The sequence below is a fragment of the Dipodomys ordii genome, unplaced genomic scaffold (assembly GCF_000151885.1).
Source record: "Dipodomys ordii isolate 6190 unplaced genomic scaffold, Dord_2.0 Scaffold3, whole genome shotgun sequence".
In the NCBI taxonomy this organism is placed as follows: Eukaryota; Metazoa; Chordata; class Mammalia; order Rodentia; family Heteromyidae; genus Dipodomys; species Dipodomys ordii.
Window position 1 is genome coordinate 1,663,469 of NW_012267219.1, and position 20,492 is coordinate 1,683,960.

A 20,492-nucleotide genomic window follows, 5' to 3' on the forward strand; every position below is an offset into this window, starting at 1 on the left:
GATCCTCAGATCTCAGCCTCCTGAGTAGCTGGGATTACAGGCCTGAGCCACCAGCGTCCGGCCCAAACATCTCTTAAATCAAGTTTTCAGATGCCTGGGTTTGTATGGAACTTTTACTCTGCCCAGTCCTAAATTGGTGCTCTTGAAGGAGTCTAAAACAGGAGTGGGGGGATAGAGAGTAAAGACAGACACTATGGATCAGTACCTTCCCATTCAGCCAGGGACTACTGAACATGGTTTTCAAGAGGTTCTGACAATATTTCTTACACATTCCCAGATTACCTTTGAATTTCGTTCTCTGCTGCACTCCCAGCTGGCCACCATGTTTTTTGATGAGGTTGTCAAACAGAATGTTGCTGCCTTCGAACGCCGGGCGGCCACAAAGTTTGGTCCAGAAACAGTCATCCCCCGTGAACTGATGTTCCATGAGGTGCACCAGACTTGAGGCAAAGGATTGCTCATCTAGCCTCCCTTCTATTTCCCCTTCCTATGCAATTATTTATTTTGTTTGGCCCCAACTTTGAGAGGGACCTATGTTCATAGTACCATTTCTCCTCTCAGTTTTATAAAAAGTGGACTCTATGCTGGCTGAAAATGTTGTGGAAAAGGCAGGTGATATGCAAGTAAGACATGAATAGAAAAGGTCAGGCTTTTCTTTAAAGTTCAGCCTTTTCACATTCAATTAGAACCAGGTCTTTTGTCACTGAGCTCTGTCAGGGCACTTTATAAATATCTGACCAAGGGAAGAAAGTTAACTTCTTGAAGGCTTAAGTAAACAGAGCTTTCTCTGGTTCAGAGGTTTTGGGTGGTAACTTTTGTTTTACCTTAGCTTCCTCAGGAGACAAGGCAGCCTGCTTCAGTTTGAGTATTTCCATGCTGTCTGTCTAGTAGAGAGAGCAGCTCTCCTCATAAGTGCCACATGGTGGAAAAAGAAGTACTGAACAGAATTGTCTGAACTAATGGGTTGCACCTTATTCTTCCACATGACTTGAGTTTTTATAAAATCTCAATAAACTGTGACAGTGTGAATTTGTCTTTTTTTGTATTATTTCTTTTGGGGAGGGGGCTAATGTACATATAGTTAAGTAGAAGAAAGCCATTGCTTCCTTTCCCAGGGGAGTTAAAGTGTAAAAAAGCTTCTTGGACATAGTGTCCCTGCTAACTATAGTAGCACATTCTACATTCCAGGACTTAGTACCCACCCACTTGCCTATTTATAGCCTTTACAGAAGGTCATTTACAGCGTCTCAGGACAGAAACATATGGTTTCAGACCAGAGGTCTGATGCCCTTGTAGCTGATGCCTGAGGACCACCCCTTCTTATTTGGGGGTGCTCCTTAGTGAAAGCTGCAAAGAAAAGTTGGTACCTGCCAGCGCCAATGGCTCATGCCTGTAATCCTAGCTACTCAGGAGGCTGAGATCTGAGAATTGCGGTTCAAAGCCAGCCTGGGCAGGAAAGTCTATGAGACTTTTTTGTTGTTGTTGGTCATAGGGCCTGAACTCTGGGCCTGGGCGCTGTCCCTCAGCGATTCAGCTCAAGGTGAGTGGTCTATCAATTGAGCCACAGCATCACTTCCGATTAAATTTATTTATTTATTGCCAGTCCTGAGGATTGAACTCAGGACCTGGGCACTGTCCCTGAGCTTCTTTTGCTCAAGGTGAGCACTCTACCTCTTGAGCCATAGCACAACTTCTGACTTTTACTGCTTATATGGTGCTGAGGAATCGAACGCAGGGCCTCATGCATGCAAGGCAAGCACTCTACCACTGAGCCACCTTCCCAGCACCCTCATGAGATTCTTATCTCCAATTAACCACCAGAAAACCAGAAGTGGCGCTGTGGCTCAAGTGGTGTGCTCACCTTGCGCTTGAAGAGCTCAGGGATGGCGCCCAGGCCCAAAGTTAAAGCCCCAAGACCAAAAATAAATAAATAAAAAATAAACAGGTGCTGGGAAGGTGGCTCAGTGGTAGAACGCTTGTCTTGCATGTATGAGGCCCTGGGTTCGATTCCTCAGCACCATATAAGCAGAAAAAGCCGGAAGTAGGACTGAGGCTCAAGTGGTAGAGCGCTAGCCTTGAGCTGAAGAGCTGAGGGAAAGTGTCCAGGCCCAGAGTTTAGGCTCCCACAACCAGAAAAAAAATAAAATAAAAAATAAATAAACAGGTACCTAATGACAACTAGAGCCCTCTAGTGTTCAGGTCTTGAGCTAGTAGTCTTAGTCCAATTTGTCCTTGCTATAATTTGTTCCTTTCACCCAGTGGGCTAGACCAGTTCTTAGATGAGTCACATAAGCAGCTGTGATGTCTCAGCCACAGTCCTTGAGTGTTCTACTTTACTATGAAACTAGGAAGGAAGGATGGAGGCTAAAGGTAAAGGACTTCCTAACCTTGACGAAGAAGACTCCTTTGGAAATCTCACAGGGAGCTTTTCCTCTGATGCATAGAATAACTTATAACTCACTAAGTTCAGGACCTGGTTTTTCAGATTCCTTGCCTCAAAATAAAGATTCCTCCAGGACTTATTTAGTAGCAGGCTCAAGCATTGTTAATAAAAACATTTATTTTTATTTTTATACAGAACAACCTGAAGTTTGCATCATGACTTAACAGTTACCCAGGGGTTTTACAGTGTCCATCTCAACAGCGTGGTTCTGAGGTTTAGATTCTACACAAACACAGGCAGGGGTTTTGGGAAAAGGGGGCACAGCAGGAGTGTGTCTCAATCCTTTCTCAAGGAAAAGGTAGTAGAGCATTCTGAGCCACTGAAAACCTGTGCAAATGAGGCTTCTAAAACAAACACTGTTCTGTGCGTTCTTGAGGAGGGGGCAGGAGACTGATAAATAAGGGAACAATTTCTGGTGGTAGGGAATGACATGGGGAGGTTTATTATTTTGAATGCCCCCAGCCCTTGGACTGGATATTCAAAAGGACCATCTCCAATCACTTCTCTGTTCAAAAAGAAATGCTAGAACCCTTTGACCATACCACAAAAGGGCTGGCCATCCCTGAGAGCTTCTGTTGTATGCGCCACAGCCTATTAATAAAGGACAAAAAAGGCCCCAGGAAACAGATCAGTGGGTAGTGGCTTGTATTCTGTAAATGTAAAAAGCTTAGTTCACATTAAGTACTGATAAAGCCAAATAACTAAAAGACCACAGTTCAGACAGACCTGCTCAGGTCTCTGGTATGGACCAACAGGGAAAGACCTAGAGCATCCTCAGCTTGAGGCACGGCAGGTATAGAGAGCCTGGAAGGAGGTATTCAAGCAGTAGGAAACTGAATACTCCCAGGCCCTAATTTTAATGGGCTAATTTTAAAAAGTGATCAAATCAAACAGTGGGTGCCACTCACAACACGTGTGATTGATGCCTTTATGGCCACCTGGTAGTATACAAAAAAATGGCCAAAACACGTCCAGCAAACCAATAGGTCTTTCTAGGTGTCTGTGTACAGGAGAGGAACATTAGGCTTGACAAAGCTGACAATTTAGCATCGATTCCTATGGAACTATAAGAAAAAATTCTGATCTGTTGGCCTAGAGGGCTGGGCAAAGAAGCAAAAGCTCCAGAGTGAATGCAGATTCTCCTAAATCTGCTTTGATTTGAGGGAAGAAGAGCCAGATTCTCATTCTGGAGTTGGGGGGTGGGTGGCCAACTCTAACCCATACCACATGCATTAGTCCTGGTCATCCTACAGTTGATGGGCAACTCATACTAGGCAGAGAAAGGGAGCTGGTTAGGGAAGAAGGGGGGGGTCACTTTTCATCTTTTAAAGTCTTTGTTTATATTTTAACTTCAAACATATATTCAGTGCCTCAGATACAATTTAATCTTAAGTCTTTAAAGGCCCCATGAAACAAAAGTATACTTTATTTTTAAGCTTCCTCATTTTCTTGTAGTCAGCTTTCCACAACTCTAGTTTTACCCTGACTTAGAGTCCACAAACTTCATCAGACCATCTGTGCTCATGGATTTGGGCCTTTCTAGAGGGAAGCCTAGGGCTCGGCTCCAAATGAGCTGTGCCAGCACACCCAGTGCCCGTGACACCCCGAACAGGACTGTGTAGTAATTCATCTCCGTCATGCCATAGTACTGTAAGACAGAAGAGAAAAAAGCTTTGTTAAAGGTTCAGAGGCAGAGCTAAGGATGTAGGTCAGTGGTAAAGTGCTTGGCTACCACAAACAAAGCCCCGGAGTCCAATTCCTATATTCGAAGAAAAGGAGGTCTAGAGGAAGTGGTATGTACAAGTCCAGTGTGAAAGGACTCTTAGAGGCCCCATTTTCTCTTTTTCTCTAGGGATGTTGCCCAGTCAACCTTAAACAAAAATGACACTAAGGGGCTGGGAAAGTGGCTCAGTGGTAGAGCGCTTGCCTTGCATGCAAGAGGCCCTGGGTTCGATTCCTCAGCACCACATAAGCAAAAAGAAAAAGCCGGAAGTGGCGCTGTGGCTCAAGTGGTAGAGCGCTAGCCTTGAGCTGAAGAGCTGAGGGACAGCGCCCAGGCCCAGAGTTCAGGCCCCACAACCGGACCCAAAAAAAAAAAATGACACTAAGAAAAGCACACATTGGGATTCTGAAAGAACAATCCCTGACCTCACCATAGACAACTTTATCAAAGGACTCTATAGGAGTCCTTTATCAAAGTCCATGCTCTGTCTCAGGGAGTTGATTTTGTACATGGCAGAACAGTAGGTTGTGATTGAAATTGGAAGGAAGGACTCACCTGAAGCAGCACGCCACTGTGAGCATCAACATTGGGCCATGGATTCTTGGCCTTGCCCTGCTCTAAGAGGATATTGGGCACAATCTTGTACAGTTGAGCAACCAGCTTAAACATGGGATCATTAGGCAGGTGTTTCAGTGCAAACTCTCGCTGACAGGAATATCGTGGATCAGTCTTCCTTAGTACTGCATGACCATAGCCTGGCACAACCTGTAAAGGGTGAGGATAAGCAGCTGGTACTCTCAGGTAGAATTTTTTTTTCTTTTTCTCGTATTCAGGGCTCTGCATTTGTTAGGCTGGCATTCTACCACTTAAGCCATACTACCAACCTATCTTATTACTGGTTATTTTTGGAAATGGAGTCTTTTAGACTTTTCTCCCTGAGCTGGCTTTGAACTAGGATCCTCTATTCCTCAAGTCTCCTCAGTAGCTAGAATTATAGGCATGAACCACTGGTGCGAGGCTAGAATGTTTCACCCCTAAATCCGAAATGAGGGAAAAAAATTCTTTGTCTACTTTAGGGACTACCTCCCCACCCCACCCCCTTTTTTTCTTTCCTTTGGTGTTTATCCTGGCCCTGAGTGCTATCCCTGAGCCTCTGTGCTCAAGACTAATAGTCTACCACTTGAGCCACAGTGCCACTTCCAGTTTTTGAGTGGTTAATTGGAGATTAAGTGTATCACGGAGACTGTTCTGCCTCATATGACTTCAAACCACAGTCCTCAGATCTTAGGATTATAGGCATGAGCCACTAGCACCTGGTACCCAGAGTTTTTTTGCTCAAAACAAACAGTGAACCATTTGAGCCACATCACTATTTCTGTTTTTTTTTCTTAGTAGTTAACTAGAGATACTTTCCTGCCTAGGCTGGTTTCAAACCACAATCCTCAGATCTCAGCCTACTGAGTAGCTAGGATTTACAGGTGTGACCCATTGGTGCTTGGCTTTTTTTTGCCTGTTGTGGGGCTTGAACTCTGGGCCTGGGCGCTGTCCTTCAGCTCTTCAGCTCAAGGCAAGGGCTCTACCACTTGAGCTACAGCGCTACTTCTGGTTTTCTGGTGGTTTATGGGAGATAAGAGTTCCATGGACTTTCCTGCCAGGCTGGCTTTGAACCTTGATCCTCAAATCTCAGCCTCCTGAGTAGCTAGGATTATAGGCATGAGCCACCAGAGCCTGGCTTGACTGTTTTTTTTTAGAGACAAGATTATGCTATGTAGCACACACTGGCTTGAAATCTAATAGCCCAGAGTAGTCTAGAACATGTGACCTGACTCTCCTGCTTCAGTTTTCTGAGTGCTGGTATTATAGGTGTGTGCCATCTTGCCTGGTTCATTGTTTTTTCCTTTTTATTTTTGAACTCTGGGCGGGCCTGGGCGCTGTCCCTCAGCTCTTCAGCTCAAGGCTAGCGCTCTACCACTTGAGCCACAGCGCCACTTCTGGTTTTCTGGTGGTAAATTGGAGATAAGAGTCTCATGAACTTTCCTGCCTGGGCTGGCTTTGAACTGTGATCCTCAGATCTCAGCCTCCTGAGTAGCTAGGATTATAGGTGTGAACCACCAGTGTCTAGCTGTTTTTTACTTCTTAATCATTCCAATGCAACTGCAGGATTTGGGTCTAGGCTTCTTTCATAGTTGCTAAGCATCTCTGCTTACCCGTCCTGAGTTGAGTGTGTTCCAGATGTAGTCTCGTAACTTCTCATCTGACACATCTTTGCCAACTTCCTTCTGCAACTGTGTTAGCCAGACAAGTACTTCCTAAGGTTTGGGAAGAAAAGGAGTGTCAATATAGATGCCAGGATCAGGAAGAAAGCATGTGGGCAAGAGAAACACAGATCAGGAAAGAAAAAAAGTATTATACCTGATTTGCCAATCCATGTAGAGGCCCTGCCAGCCCATTCATGGCTGCTGCAAAAGACAAGTAAGGGTCTGAAAGGGCACTGCCCACCAAATGGCTGGTATGTGCACTTACATTGCCACCCTCATGGTCACTATGTGGAAGAAAGACAGACAAAGGAAGGGAAGATTATAAAAACACAGACCATGTTTTATGGGCTTACATTAGCCTATAGCTAGTCAATTGATACCTAAACTCCTGTAACAAGACAACCTAATCTTATTATTAGCTTTTGTGCATTAATCCACAGACCTATAAGAGTTACTGTGTGCCAGCTCCCTAACTCTCCCCAGCTTTTTTTCTACACCTCCAATATTTTTCTTCCAGTTTTGAGGACCAAACCCAGGGTCTTCCACATGCTAGGAAAATATTCCACCACTGAGCTAACCCCAGCCACCCCTTCAGTTTTTATTTTTATTTTTTGGTCAGTCATGGGGCTTGAACTCTGGGACTGGGCGCTGTCTCTCAGGTCTCCAGCTCAAGGTGAGCACTTTACCACTTGAGCCACAGCAACACTTCCAGTTTTCTAGTGGTTAATTAGAGATAAGAGTCTCACAGACTTTCCTGCCAGGGCTGGCTTTAAACCACAATCCTCAGATCTCAGCCTCCTGAGTAGCTAGGATTACAGGCATGAGCCATTGGAGCCCAGCACCCCTTCAGTTTTTAATAGCAACAGCCAGAAGAGGGCGCTCCTGGAAAGCTAAAGGAACACCTACTATTAACAGACAGTTCTCCTCCTCCCAAATAGAAGTATCATCTAATCTTAAAATGGTTTCAGTAATTTCCACAGGTTTTTTTTTTTTTTTTGGTTGTTGTTGTTGTCAGTCATGGGGCTTGAATTCAGGCCTGGGTCTGTCCCTGAGCTCTTTTACTCAAGACTAGGGTTCTAGCATTTGAGCCACATCTCCACTTTAAGCTTTTTTAGTAGTTACATGGAGATAAGAGTTACAAGTACTTTCCTGCCTGGGCTGGCTTTAAACTGTCATCCTCAGATCTCAGCCTCCTGAGTAGTTAGGATTACAATGAGCCACTAGTGCGCCCAGCTTCCCCCAGGTCTTTTGACCTTTCTTCCTTACCAGGCCACTTTTATTTTTCCTCCCTTGAATGGCCATTATGACAATATTTCTGCCTCCTTACAGCAGATCATCTCTTCCAATATAAGAACATTAAGGAGTTAAAAAAAATTTTTTTTACACCAATCCAGGTACCTAGTGGCTATGGTTTCTGGATCTAGCTCACCTGTGGATGGTGAGGTACAAACGCATAAGCTCAGTAAACTGAGCATCAGTATAGCCTAACATGTTGGTGAAATTGTGGGACCAGTCCAGCTTAGAATCAATGGCCCCAATACTGCTTCCCTCCCTGTAAAGATTCCGGTAGATCTTCGCTGCAACACAGGGTAGCTTTGCGATCAGATCCATACAGTCTTCATAAATCAACTGATGACAGAAAGGAAGATGGAGAAAAAAACGGAATTATGAGCAAAGAAGAATTAGGCAGTTGATAATATGTGTGCTACATAGATTGGGTTACATAGGTTCATGGGTAGATACTGGGTAGATATTTTATATATGTTTCAAAATATGGAATAACAAAATACCATCTACTAAATAAACGATTATGACAAATACTAAATGTGCCAATATGGGGGTTGAACTGAGGGCCATGTACTCATTCTTGCTTAGCTTTTTCACTCAAGGCTGGTACTCTATCATTTGAGCCACCCCTTCACTTCCTGTTTTTTTCCTGGTTAATTCTTCAACTCTTAGTACTCAGTTAAATGCCAAACTCAGATATGAACTCTGATGTGTTTAATTGTAATCTTTCCCACTATAATATGCACCATATTTTAACCTCTTTAATCTCTCCTAGTCTTGGGCTTGAACTCTGATCCCTGAGCTTTTTTGTTCAAGGCTAGCATTCTACCACTTGAGCCACAGCTCCACTTCCAGCTTTTTGGTGATTAATTGGAGATAAAAGTCTCATGGACTTTCCTGACCAAACTTTGAACCATGATCCTCAGATCTCAACCTCCTAAGTAGCTAGTATTACAGGTATGAGCAACTGGCACCCAGTTTAATCATAAATTTTATTTTTCATCTTCCAAAGAAAATTCACTAATTAGGCCAAGGGTCAAGCTGCACTATTCAACTATCATTGCTAAAGAAGCTTCCACTTGGCTAGGTACCAGTGGCTCATGCCTGTAATTCTAGCTACTCAGAGTTTTGAAGCCAACCCAAGGAGACAAAGCTGAAAGACTCTTATCTCCAATGAACTAGAAAAAATGCCAGAAGTAGTGGAGTGGCTCAAGTGGTAGAGTGCCAGTGTTTTTTTTTTTTTGGGGGGGGAAGGGGAGGTCGGTTGTGGGGCTTGAACTCTGGGCTTGGATGCTGTCTCTCAGCTCAAGGGAACACTCTACCACTTGAGCCACAGCACCACTTCTGGTTTTCTGGTAGTTTACTGGAGATAAGAGTCTCACAGACTTTCCTGCCTGGGCTGGCTTTGAACTGTGATCCTCAGATCTCAGCCTCCTGAGTAGCTAGGATTACAGCCGTGAGCCACCAGTGCCCAGCTTAGAGTGCCAGTCTTAAATGGAAATGCTAAGTAAGGCCCCGAGTTCAAGCTCAGGACTGACAGAAACAGAGAGAAAGAGACAGACAGACAGACAGACAGACAGAGAGAGAGACAGACAGACAGACAGAAAGACACAGAAGCTGGCTCAACTCTTGCAACTTACGAGATTATGCTATTAATGTTATTAAAAATGTTATTAAAAACCCAGCTGAGCAGAACATCAGTACTTGTGCTTGTAATTCTAGGTACTTAATAGCTGAGAGATCTAGAATATCTCAAAGCTGGCTGGATGCCAGTCCGAGCAGAAAAGTCCATGAGACTCTCTCTAATCACTCAGCAAAAAGCGGACTGGAGACATGGCTTCAGTGGTGGCTCATTAGCCATAAATAAACAAGCTGAGACTGCAAAGTCTTTATTCAAGCCATAATATGAGTGTGAGGAAGGGGGAGAGAGGGAAGGAGGGAGAGAAAGAGGGAGGAAGGGAAGGAGATGAACTGATTGTGGCTATGTCTATAATTTCAGCCTTTGTAACTGAGGCAGCAAGCTCTCAAGTTCCAGGCCAAACTGGCCTACATGAAACCTTATCTCAATATAAACACAAAACAACAACAAAACAGCTTAAGCTATCATATAATTCTACTAAAATACCTCATAATTAATCTAGACAGAGAAAAGAACTCAAATAGTATGTCTGACTTTTGAGAGAGGCTAGACAACAATCCTACTCAGGAGGCTGAAATCTGAGAATCATGGTTCAAAGAGAGTCCAGACAGATAAGTCCAAGAGGTTGGCTCAAAGAAAGTCCAGACAGATAAGTTCAAGACACTATCTCCAGTAAATTAGCAAAATGCTAGATTGAAGACAGGGCTCAGGTGGTAGTTGTGAGCAAAAAAGGGAGAACGCAAGGCTCTGAGTTGAAGCCCTAGTACTGGCACACACACGTTAAAAAATATAAGTATCTAATATTTATCTATATATAAATATATATAATATATAATGTATATATCAAATATAGTACCGAGTTATGAACATTGATTACAAACACTCCAGGAAATCTGCAAAGTCCTGAAACATTTATCTCAACGCAGTTACTGACATTAAGCATGCAGCATGCTTAGATGCCTCAAAAATACCTTACAGGCATCTATTACAAAATAGGAAAAAGTAGTTTTTCCCTCCTTTGTGGCAGTCAAGGCAAACAGCAGCTTGACAATACCAGTGGCTCACACCTGTAATCCTAGCTTCTCAGGAGGCTGAGAGCTGAGGATCTCAATTCAAAGCCAGCCCAGTCATGGAAGTATGTGAGACTATTATTTCCAATTAACTAGCAAAAAGTTGGAAGTGGAGGTATAGTTCAAGAGGTAGAGTGCCAGCCTTGAGCAGAAAAGCTAAGGTCCAAAGTGCTCTTGAACTTATGGGCTCAAGTTGGGCATTGAAGGTGGCTCAGTGGTAGAGTTCTTGTCTTGCATGCATGAGGCCCTGGGTTCAATTCCTCAGCATCACATAAGCCAAAAAAGCCGGAAGTGGTGCTGTGGTTCAAATGGTAGAGCACTAGCCTTGAACTAGCCTTGAACTGAAGAGTTGAGGGACAGCGCCCAGGCCAAAAAAAAGAGTTCAGACCTCACAACTGACAAAGACAAAACAAAACAAAAAACAAAACAAAACAAAAACAAAAACAACTTATGGGCCCAAGTAATCTTAAGTAATGGGGACTACAAGAATGGACTACAATGCTAGTTAAACAAAATACTCTAACACAGAGTTGGCATAGGCAAGGTGTGGTGATTCATAATTGTAATCCTAGCACTAAGAAAGGTGAGCCAGGCCATACTATACAGTACAAGGTTTTCTCAAACAAAACAAAAATCACTAAAGTGTTCCCTAAAAAGGAATTCTTTCTTCCCATATGACCTATTTCCAAACAAGAAACCAACTTCACAGTTTGCTTAGCTGGCATTCCTCTTGCTTGTAAGATTTCTCAAAGTTCTCCTAATCTGGAGAAGTGGGAGAAGGAAATGAACCTCTGGAGCTAGGGTGAACTCAACCACTGAATCCAACTTTCTAAAATGTTACATAAGTTTCTAGAAAAACTCAAGTAATAATCTTCCTAAAAAGGCTATACTCTCTTTTCTCCCTCCACACTTAAGTCCTCTGAATCCCCATCATGAACCAATCACCCATCCCAAATTTCCTACCTCCCAGTACTTGGTTCGGTTGATACCCTCTGCATATGCCCGGGCAAAGTTACTTTCACTGTTGAGGGCTGTTATAGCTGCACTGAACTGAGACATTGGATGTAGATTGGTGGGAAAGTTGTCCAGCATAGTGACCACATGAGATGGCAAAGCTGCTCTCTTTGCCCATTCCTGTGACAGCCAAGATACCTATGGAAAAGGAGATGCTGGTCAGGATACTAGCAAAAAAAAGGAGAGAAATTAAAGAGCAATGACATCTGTAAAGAAAACCTAAAAGCATGTATATAACCCAATCCACTTTAGTAGCAGTCCTCTGCCCATTCCTACCCCTCACTGTATGTTTCCATAAACCATTACCCACAGCCAGATCAGGATTAACCGTCTAAGATTAGAGAAAGGCAAAGAGGGGGACAGGAAGGGATAATGTCCTGCTGTACCTGTTGTTCTGTTGGGATCTGTCCAGTTACCAGCAGCCAAAATAAGCCTTCAGGGAGAGGTTCTTCCCCACCCTTAGCCTTAGGCAGCTTTTTCTGGCATTCAGGGATACTATGGCCTCTGAAACGAATGCCCTTGATGGGGAGAAGAGTAAGAATTACATAATACTATATAACTGACCAGTTTTACTCATAATAGGCATTTTTTTATCATTATCAACATTATCATCATCATCATCTTTTGCCAGTCCTGGGGCTTGAACTCAGGGCCTGGGGACTGTCCCTAAATTTCTTTTGCTCAAGGCTAGCACTCTACCACTTGAGCCACATTGACACTGCTGGCTTTTTCTGTTTATGTGGTACCGAAGAATCAAACCCAGGACTTCATGCAAGCTAGGCAAGCACTCTAACACTACCCATATTCCCAGTCCTTAACTTTCAAAGTTAAAATCTTCATATATTTACTTCAGCTTTTGTATTTTAATATACTGAAGTAAATTTATTCGAGTTCTATGCCTTCTATTGTATTCCAAAATGTAAAACTGCTGCTATTCTAACCTGCGCTTTTATTTTTTTTGGGGGGGTTGGGATCAGTAATGGGGGCTTGAACTCAGAAACTCATACTTTTCCTTGTTTTTCTTTTTGTTGTTCAGAAGCTGATGCTTTAACACTTGAGCCACATCTCTACATCTGGCTTTTTGCTGGTTAAATGGAGGTATGACTCACAGATTTGTCTTCCTGGGCTGGTTTTGAACTACAATCCTCAGATCTCAGCCTTCTCAGTAGCTAGGATTACAGGCATAAGCCACTGGCACCAGTCTCTAACCTACACTTATACTCCTATTCTGTTAAAAAAAAATAAAAGTGGTGCAGTGTGTTGTTCTAATCTGTACTGGTCTAATAATGAGGTTGGTAAAGTCAATGATTATCCGTGATTGCCACGAGGCACCTTACCTCATCAGGGTCAAGAACTGATGTTTCATATACAAGACCCTTCATGCCTCTCATGCCACCATACATCTAAAGAAAAAAAAAAGAGGATGTGACCAGTAGACAGATGATTCATAATACAGCATGTCAGAGCTTCACGGAATTTGAGAGAGGAAATTTATTTTTAGATTTGCAGGACTTCAGTTATGGGAAAGATTTCTATGGAGTTAAATTACTGAAAATATTATTATTATTTGTTATTATTATTTTGTCAGATGTGAGGCTTGAACTCTAGGCCTGGGCGCTGTCTCTGAGTTCTTTAACTCAAGGTGAGTGCTCTACCACTTGAGCCACAGCTCCACTTCCAGTTTTCTGTAGTTAATTTGAGGTAAGAGTCTCACGGACTTTCCGGCCCAGGCTGGTTTTGAACGTGATCCTCAGATCTCAGTCTCCTGAGTAGTTAGGATTACAGGTGGGATTACACTGGTGCCCGGTCACAAATGAAAATTTAAAGTTGAGAAATTACTATCTTTCTTTAATGTGTCTGTCTCTAGCTTCTTTTCTTTTTTTTTGGGTCCGGTCGTGGGGCCTGAACTCTGGGCCTGGGCACTGCCCCTCAGCTCTTCAGCTCAAGGCCAACGCTCTACCACTTGAGCCACAGCGCCACTTCCGGCTTTTTTCATTTTGCTTATGTGGTGCTGAGGAATCGAACCCAGGGCCTCAGGCATGCAAGGCAAGCGCTCTACCACTGAGCCACCTTCCCAGCCCTCTAGCTTATTTTCTTAATTATATTTTTTTCTCTTTCCCACTTATAACTTCTCCCAACTCCCAATCAAAGTACAGCATGAGATTACAGGGGAATACTTCTCCCAACTCCCAATCAAAGTACAGCATGAGATTACAGGGGAATGCAAAAGATACCAATGCTAAAAACTGTTAGCTGAGTTGAGTTTCTCAAACTTTTAAAGCTGGAGAAGTTATCCTAGTGGGACCATGGTTTAATTGGATGTCTGGAAGAACAATAACTCAAAAGACTCAGTCCTGGCTATAATGATTGAAGGCTGAGAGCAGGACTAAAAACTACATTCATCCTTCCCATAGGTGAATTACATTAGGCTTGATCATTAAAGCTGCATAGACAAGTCTAATCTCTAATAAACAACATAAGTCCCACCATTTCTTAGTATGGAATGGAATGTTTGAAAGCAATCAGTGAAGAGAATAGTACTTTTGCTGAAACACATTACAGGGATACTTTTCCCAGCTAAGACCTCTTACCATGTCCACAGTAATTTGGCCCACCACTGTCTTGCCATGTTGCTGCCTGAAGGCCTTAATTCTGGCTTGTTCCTTAGGTATCATGTTAGCTATTATATCTTTCAAGTTCTAGAAAAAGAAGAAAGAATAGGTCAATCAGTAAGTTTTATGAGATTTCTTCCTGTAAAATAGGCATATATAACTGTTCTTTAGCATTTTGCTTTATCAGTAGGGAAGTCTGTTCAAATACTTTGTCTAGATAGATGAAGGTAAAAGAATTAGGAAGGGGTAAAGTAGAAGTAGGGCTCAAGTGTCAGAGCAAATGTTCTATATATAGAACAGAAGAATCTAATAGATGATGGAAATGGTTGCACAGTAATGTAAATGTTCTTATTGCCATTAACTATAAATAATTAAAAGCCAAGTATGTTGGTGCACATCCATGATTACAAGACTCAAGTAGCTGAGACCAGCTAGGATATATACCAATATCCTGTCTTAAAAAAAGTCATAATAATAGTTACAATAATGACAATAAAAGATACTTCCAGGAGACTCAGGGTAACACGTTGAATGGTTGCCAAATGCTCTGTTCCAGGGTCAGATTTTGTGTTCTGTATCAGTGATTTTGTGTTCCTTTTCCAAATCTTACCGTAGAAGCACTAGCATGCCGGGCAGCAAGAACAAGACAGGATGCATTCTGCAAAGAAATAAAAACAAATCCTTATGTAACAGACATAAACAGTTTGGTGTTACCTCCAGAGACAACAGCAGGTTTAACTCTGCTTCTTCTATGCACAGCATCACTAACATCTCCTCATATCAACTGGGTTCCTGGGCAAGAGAGCTTTTACAGTATCTAGCATATGCAGATCTGGTAATTGTTCTGAGAGGAAAACAAATGAGGAAACTGAGCAATTAATGTTGCTACTTTTTTAGCAGCACTTGAGCTCTCCAGTCTAGGAGAGCCCACCCATAGGCAGCAGACAGCCATTCACAACAGTAATCCTAGAAAAAGCACAAAGAAAGAATACCAAACAAGGAAACAACTGACAGAAGACAAAGAAAAACAATAGATAATGCCAACATTCAGGAGCCACTCAGCCTCAATTTTCCTAAAGAATGCCAAGAGAAAATAATTAACCTAGGAGGGGTGGGTGGGTGCATGTGCACAGTGGTAACGACTTTCAAAGAGGGCAAAATAAAGACATTTTCAGATTAAAAAAAACTAAGTTTATCACCTATATAACCTGTACTTCAGGAATACTGTGTGTGTGCTGGTAGTAGGACCTGAACTCAGGGTCTCATGCTGTCTCAGTTCTTTCCACTCAAAGCTGGAGATGAGAATCTCTGAGATTCTTATCTAGCCCCCAGCATTTGGCAACTACAGGAAGTTTTTGGTTTGGGTTCTTTTGTTTTTTGATCAGTTCGAGGGGCCTGACCTCTGAGCCTGGGCGCTGTCCCTCAGCTCTTCAGCTCAAGGCTAGCACTCTACCACTTGAGCCACAGCACCACTTCCAGTTTTTTTCTTTTTGCTTATGTGGTGCTGAGGAACCAAACCCAGGGCTTCATGCATCCAAGGAAAGTGCTTTACCACTGAGCCACCTTCCCAGCCCATGGTTGTGGGGCTTGAACTCTGGGCCTGGGCGCTGTCCCTGAGCTCTTCAGCTCAAGGCGAGCATTCTACCACTTGAGCCACAGCACCACTTCCTGTTTTTCTAGAGGTTTACTGGAGATAAGAGTCTCATGGACTTTCCTGCCCCGGCTGGGCTGTCTTTGAACAGTGATCCTCAAATCTCAGCCTCCTGAGTAGCTAGGATTACAGGTGTGAGCCACTGGTGCCCAGCTTGTTGTTTTTTTTTTTTTGGGGGGTCCAGTCCTGGGGCCTGAACTCTGGGCCTGGGTGCTGTCCTTCAGCTCAAGGCCAGCACTCTACCACTTGAGCCACAGCCCCATTTCCGGCTTTTTTCTTTTTGCTTATGTGGTGCTGAGGAATTGAACCCAGGGTCTCATGCATGCAATGCAAGCACTCTACCACTGAGCCATCTTTCCAGCCCCCCCCCTTTTTTTTGGTCAGTCGTGGGGCTTGAACTCTGGGCCTGGGTGCTGTCCCTCAGCTCTTCAGCTCAAGGCGAGCGCTCTACCACTTGAGCTACAGCGCCACTTCCGGTTTTCTAGTGGTTTATTGGAAATAGGAGTCTCACGGTCTCTCCTGCCAAGGCTGGCTTTGAACCGTGATCCTCAGATCTCAGCCTCCTGAGTAGCTAGGATTACAGGCATGAGCCACCAGCGCCGGGCCCCCTCCCTTTTTTTATAGGAAGTTTTAAACATGTATTTCAAGCCAGGTATATTGATATATGTCTGTAATTTAGCACTTGCACCAAAGTAGGACCATGTATTTCAGGCCAGCCTAGACTACATAGAGAGACTATCTCAAAAAGCCAAAAAGGATATAGTTCAAGAAAATTATTTACACTTGGAAGCATGGCTCCAGTGGTTAATGTGTGTGCCTGGCAAGTTCAAACTCCAGTACCACACACACAAGCACACTAAAGCTATATCCAAAAAGATGGGTCTTAGCTACTCAGGAAACTGAGATTTGAAGATCATGGTTTCAAAGTCAGTCCAAGCAAGAAAGTCTAACATTGTTATTTTTAATTAATAACCCAACAGCCAGAAGTGAAGTTGTGGCTTAGGTGAGTGCTAGCCATGAGCAAAAAGCCCAAGGACAGACCCAGGCCAATTTCAAGCCTCAGAAGTGCTACCTAAATAAATAGTTTGCATTAGCTAGGCATTGATGGTTCATGTTTATAATCATAGCTGCTATATAGGAGACTGAAATCTAGAGGACTCTAGTTTGAGGCCAACTAGGAGAGAAAATCCATGAGACTCCATATCTCAAAAATTAACCAGCAAGCCAGGCGCTGGTGGCTCACGCCTGTAATCCTAGCTACTCAGGAGGCTGAGATCTGAGGATCACGGTTCAAAGCCAGCCCGGGCAGGAGAGACCATGAGACTCCTATCTCCAATAAAACCACCAGAAAACTGGAAGTGGCTCTGTAGCTCAAGTGGTAGAGTGCTCGCCTTGAGCTGAAGAGCTGAGGGACAGCGCCCAAGCCCAGAGTTCAAGCCCCACGACCCACAAAAAAAAAAAATTAACCAGCAAAAAAGCTGGGCTAGTGGCGTATCTCAAATGGTAGAGTACCAGCTGAGCAAGAGGCCCTGAGTTAAAACGAAAAAATAAAAAAACCTGCACTATTTTGAAGATAGTGAGATAGTCAAAGAAAGCCTTGTTTATCATAAAATTGAACCAGTAGCTGGGCACTGGTGGCTCATGCCTGTAGCTATTCAGGAGGCTGAGATATGAGGACTGTGGTTCGAAGCCAGCCCAGGCAGAAATGTCTGTGAGATTTTTATCTCTGATTAATCACAGAAAAAGCTGGAAGTGGAGCTATAGCTCAAGTGGTAGAGTGCTAGCCTTGAGCCCAAAAGCTCAGTGACAGTGCTCAGGTCCTCAGTTTAAGCCCTAGGACTGGCTTGCACACAAGTACGCGTACCCATCGTACCCATACCCGTACCCATATTCACACCCACACCAACAACAAAGGATCACAGATAATTTCAATTTAGGCTAGCCTGGTATGCACAAAGAAAACAAAAAAAGAAAAAGAAAACACAGGTAATAATAAGGTCTTTTCCCCTCCCAGTCCTACGCAATTGTCCCTGAGCTGCTTTTTGCTCAAGGTTAACACTACCACTTGAGCTACAGTGCCACTTCCAACTTTTTCTGTTTACTGTTTATGTGGTACCGACCAATCAAACCCAGGGCTTCATGCATGCTGGGCAAGCATTCTACCACTAAGCACATTCCCAGCTCCAATAAGGCCAATTTTAGAATTAGTCAAGTAAACTACAGGAAATAATTTTCTTGAAAGCATCTTAGAATAAAGCTGAGTTCGGGCTGGGAAGGTGGCTCAGTGGTAGAGTGCTTGCCTTGCATGCATGAGGCCCTGGGTTCGATTCCTCAGCACCACATAAACAGAAAGAAAAAAGCCGGAAGTGGTGCTGTGGCTCAAGTGGTAGAGCACTAGCCTTGAGCTGAAGAGCTGAGGGATAGCGCCCAGGCCCCGAGTTCAGGCCCCACGACTGACAAAAAAAAAACAACAACAAAAATAAAACAAAACATAAATTCCCCAAACTTAACCTAGACAAAGGTTCCTTTCTCCTCAGAACCAGGTCAGAGAACTAAAGCCATTTAATGTCTGCTTTTCACAATGGTTGTACTACAATGTTTAATAAGGTCACTTACTATCCTACGCAGAGTTTTCTTCAAATCTCCTATTTTGACTTAATATTCACAGAAATTTTCTTAATTCCACCCATTATTTTCAAAGTATCTTGCCTAAGGATTCACTAATTATTCAGAAAAATATAAGAAACACCAATCAAGCCTCAAAACTGAAAAAAAAAGCAGAATCAGGATCTGCCACTTTGAATTATCTCAGCATCACAAATCATTTCTCATTATACTAGGAGACCTAACACGTTTTGGCTAATACATTGTTTCAAGAATGTATAAGAAGGCCAGGCACTGGTGGCTCACACCTGTAATCCTAGCTAGTCAGGAGGCTAAGGTATGAGGATCAGGGTTCAAAGCCTGCCCAGACAGGAAAAGTTCATGAAACTTTTTACCTCCAATTAACCACCAGAAAACCAGAAGTGGAGCTGTGGCTCAAGTGGTAGAGTGCTCACCTTGAGCTGAAGAGCTCAGGAACAGTGCCCAGGCCCAGAGTTCAAGCCCCACAAACAACAATAAAACAAAACAAAAAACAAAATTGGAAGTGGAGCTGTGTCTCAAGGTGGCAGAGCAAAAGAGCTCAGGGACAGCATCCAGGCCCTGAGTTCAAGCCCCATTACCTGAATTAATTAAAGTAATAAAATAAAGGATTCTCATCCATGAGGACCCACTGGCCACCAAAGAAAGCTCTGACTGTCTTTGTTTAGTATATTCAGTTCATATTCACTGATGGGACAAGCAGATTATAAACCTGAGTGAGCCTTGAACTTCCACCTCCCAGCCTTACCCTGGAGGTGTGGCAGTTTGGAGTTTGGCTTCTGATTTCATACCACGTGTAGCTTACTGAGACAGCAGCTGTCAGGTGAGTCAGGCAGTCATTGCATTAGATAAGCTCCTTCATGAAAGATGGTGAGCACTGATTCTAAGCACTAGGGCCTTGCTTGCAAGAGCTGCCAGGATTCTTTCTCAACAGTATTGGAGTGGGAGGCTTTTTCAAACTTTATATGCTATCACCACCCAAAAGAACACCTGTAATGAGTTTGTTATTATTTGTCTTATTTGTTTGAAACAAGTCTCTCTACGTAGACCAGGCTGGCCTGGGACCCTCTCTCTCTGCCCTTTAAAAGCACAGACCACCTTGTCTAGTGAAGTTTTCTCTTAGTGACACAGTGGGCTAGAGATCTCAAATGTGCTGAGATAGAAAAATATATATGAAAGAAAAAGTGTCTTTTAAAGGGCCAAGAAAGAAAAAGACTAGTCTTTGGAAATTCTGCCAAAAACTTGCCTATAGTATTATAGTTCTTAAGCCTATTCCTGAAAAAGGACATTGCACAAATCAGTTATCAAGTATGAACTTCTCCTTCTCCAAATTCTGGGATCTTATCTGGATAACCACCTACTTAATAACATGGTTATTTTCCTCTTACTCCTCAAGTCTGGTCCACATAAAGGCTCCTACTCAGGGGAAAAGATAACCTTTTTTTTTTTGGTCAGTCGTGGGGCTTGTACTCTTGGCTTGGGCATTGTCCCTGAGCTCTTCAGTTCAAGGGGAGTGCTCTATGACTTGAGCCATAGTGCTACTTCTGGTTTTCTAGTGGTTTATTGGAGATAGAGAGTCTCCCGGACTTTCCTGCCCGGACTGGCTTTGAACCTCGATCCTCAGATCTCAGGCTCCTGAGTAGCTAGGATTACAGGCATGAGCCACCGGTGCCCAGCTTTTTTTTTTTTTAAGCTGGTCCTGGGACTTGAACTCAGGGCCTGGGCTTGTCCCTGAGCTTTTTTGTCGCCCTCTACCACTTGAGCCACAGCACCCTTCCTACTTTTTCTGAGTAGTTCATTGGAGATAAAGAGTCTCAGAGACTTTCCTGCCCAGGCTGGCTTCGAACCACAATCCTCATATCTCAGCCTCCTGAGTAGCTAGGATTATAGCACCAGGCAAGCTAAGTTTTCTTTGATTCTCCATCAAAGGCATATCAGAAGCTCCAAAATTAAAAACTTGAGAGATGATCTTGGTACTAACAGGACTACTGTGCTCATCAACAAAAGAGCTTGCCAAGCCAGGACAAATAGATGGTTCAGTGGTAGAGTGCTTGCACTGCATGCATGAGGCCCTGGGTTTGATTCCTCAGCACCACATAAACAAAAAGAAAAAAGCCGGAAGTGGTGCTGTGGCTCAAGTGGTAGAGCACTA

At 43.4% G+C, this 20,492-nt stretch overlaps 2 protein-coding genes across 2 annotated transcripts in view; one reads left to right on the forward strand and one right to left on the reverse strand.

The window, feature by feature from the left end:
• Positions 1-1,029, forward strand: part of Coq10a (coenzyme Q10A) — a gene marked incomplete at its 5' end in the record, with an annotated part of 4,621 nt that extends 3,592 nt beyond the window's left edge. Inside the window, one exon of the mRNA XM_013018366.1 lies at positions 278-1,029. Within this exon, the coding sequence (XP_012873820.1) occupies positions 278-445 (168 nt within the window). The remainder of the gene's footprint in view (positions 1-277) is intronic.
• Positions 1,030-2,540: 1,511 nt separating this feature from the next.
• Cs (citrate synthase) overlaps positions 2,541-20,492 on the reverse strand; it is a 25,815-nt gene continuing 7,863 nt past the window's right edge. The window contains exons 2-11 of the mRNA XM_013021766.1: positions 14,657-14,704; positions 14,026-14,133; positions 12,772-12,837; positions 11,821-11,952; positions 11,384-11,572; positions 7,854-8,053; positions 6,579-6,708; positions 6,374-6,475; positions 4,722-4,931; positions 2,541-4,091 (exon numbers count right to left, since the gene is read on the reverse strand). Coding sequence (XP_012877220.1) covers positions 3,921-4,091; positions 4,722-4,931; positions 6,374-6,475; positions 6,579-6,708; positions 7,854-8,053; positions 11,384-11,572; positions 11,821-11,952; positions 12,772-12,837; positions 14,026-14,133; positions 14,657-14,704 — 1,356 coding nt within the window. The 3' untranslated portion in view covers positions 2,541-3,920. The remainder of the gene's footprint in view (positions 4,092-4,721; positions 4,932-6,373; positions 6,476-6,578; positions 6,709-7,853; positions 8,054-11,383; positions 11,573-11,820; positions 11,953-12,771; positions 12,838-14,025; positions 14,134-14,656; positions 14,705-20,492) is intronic.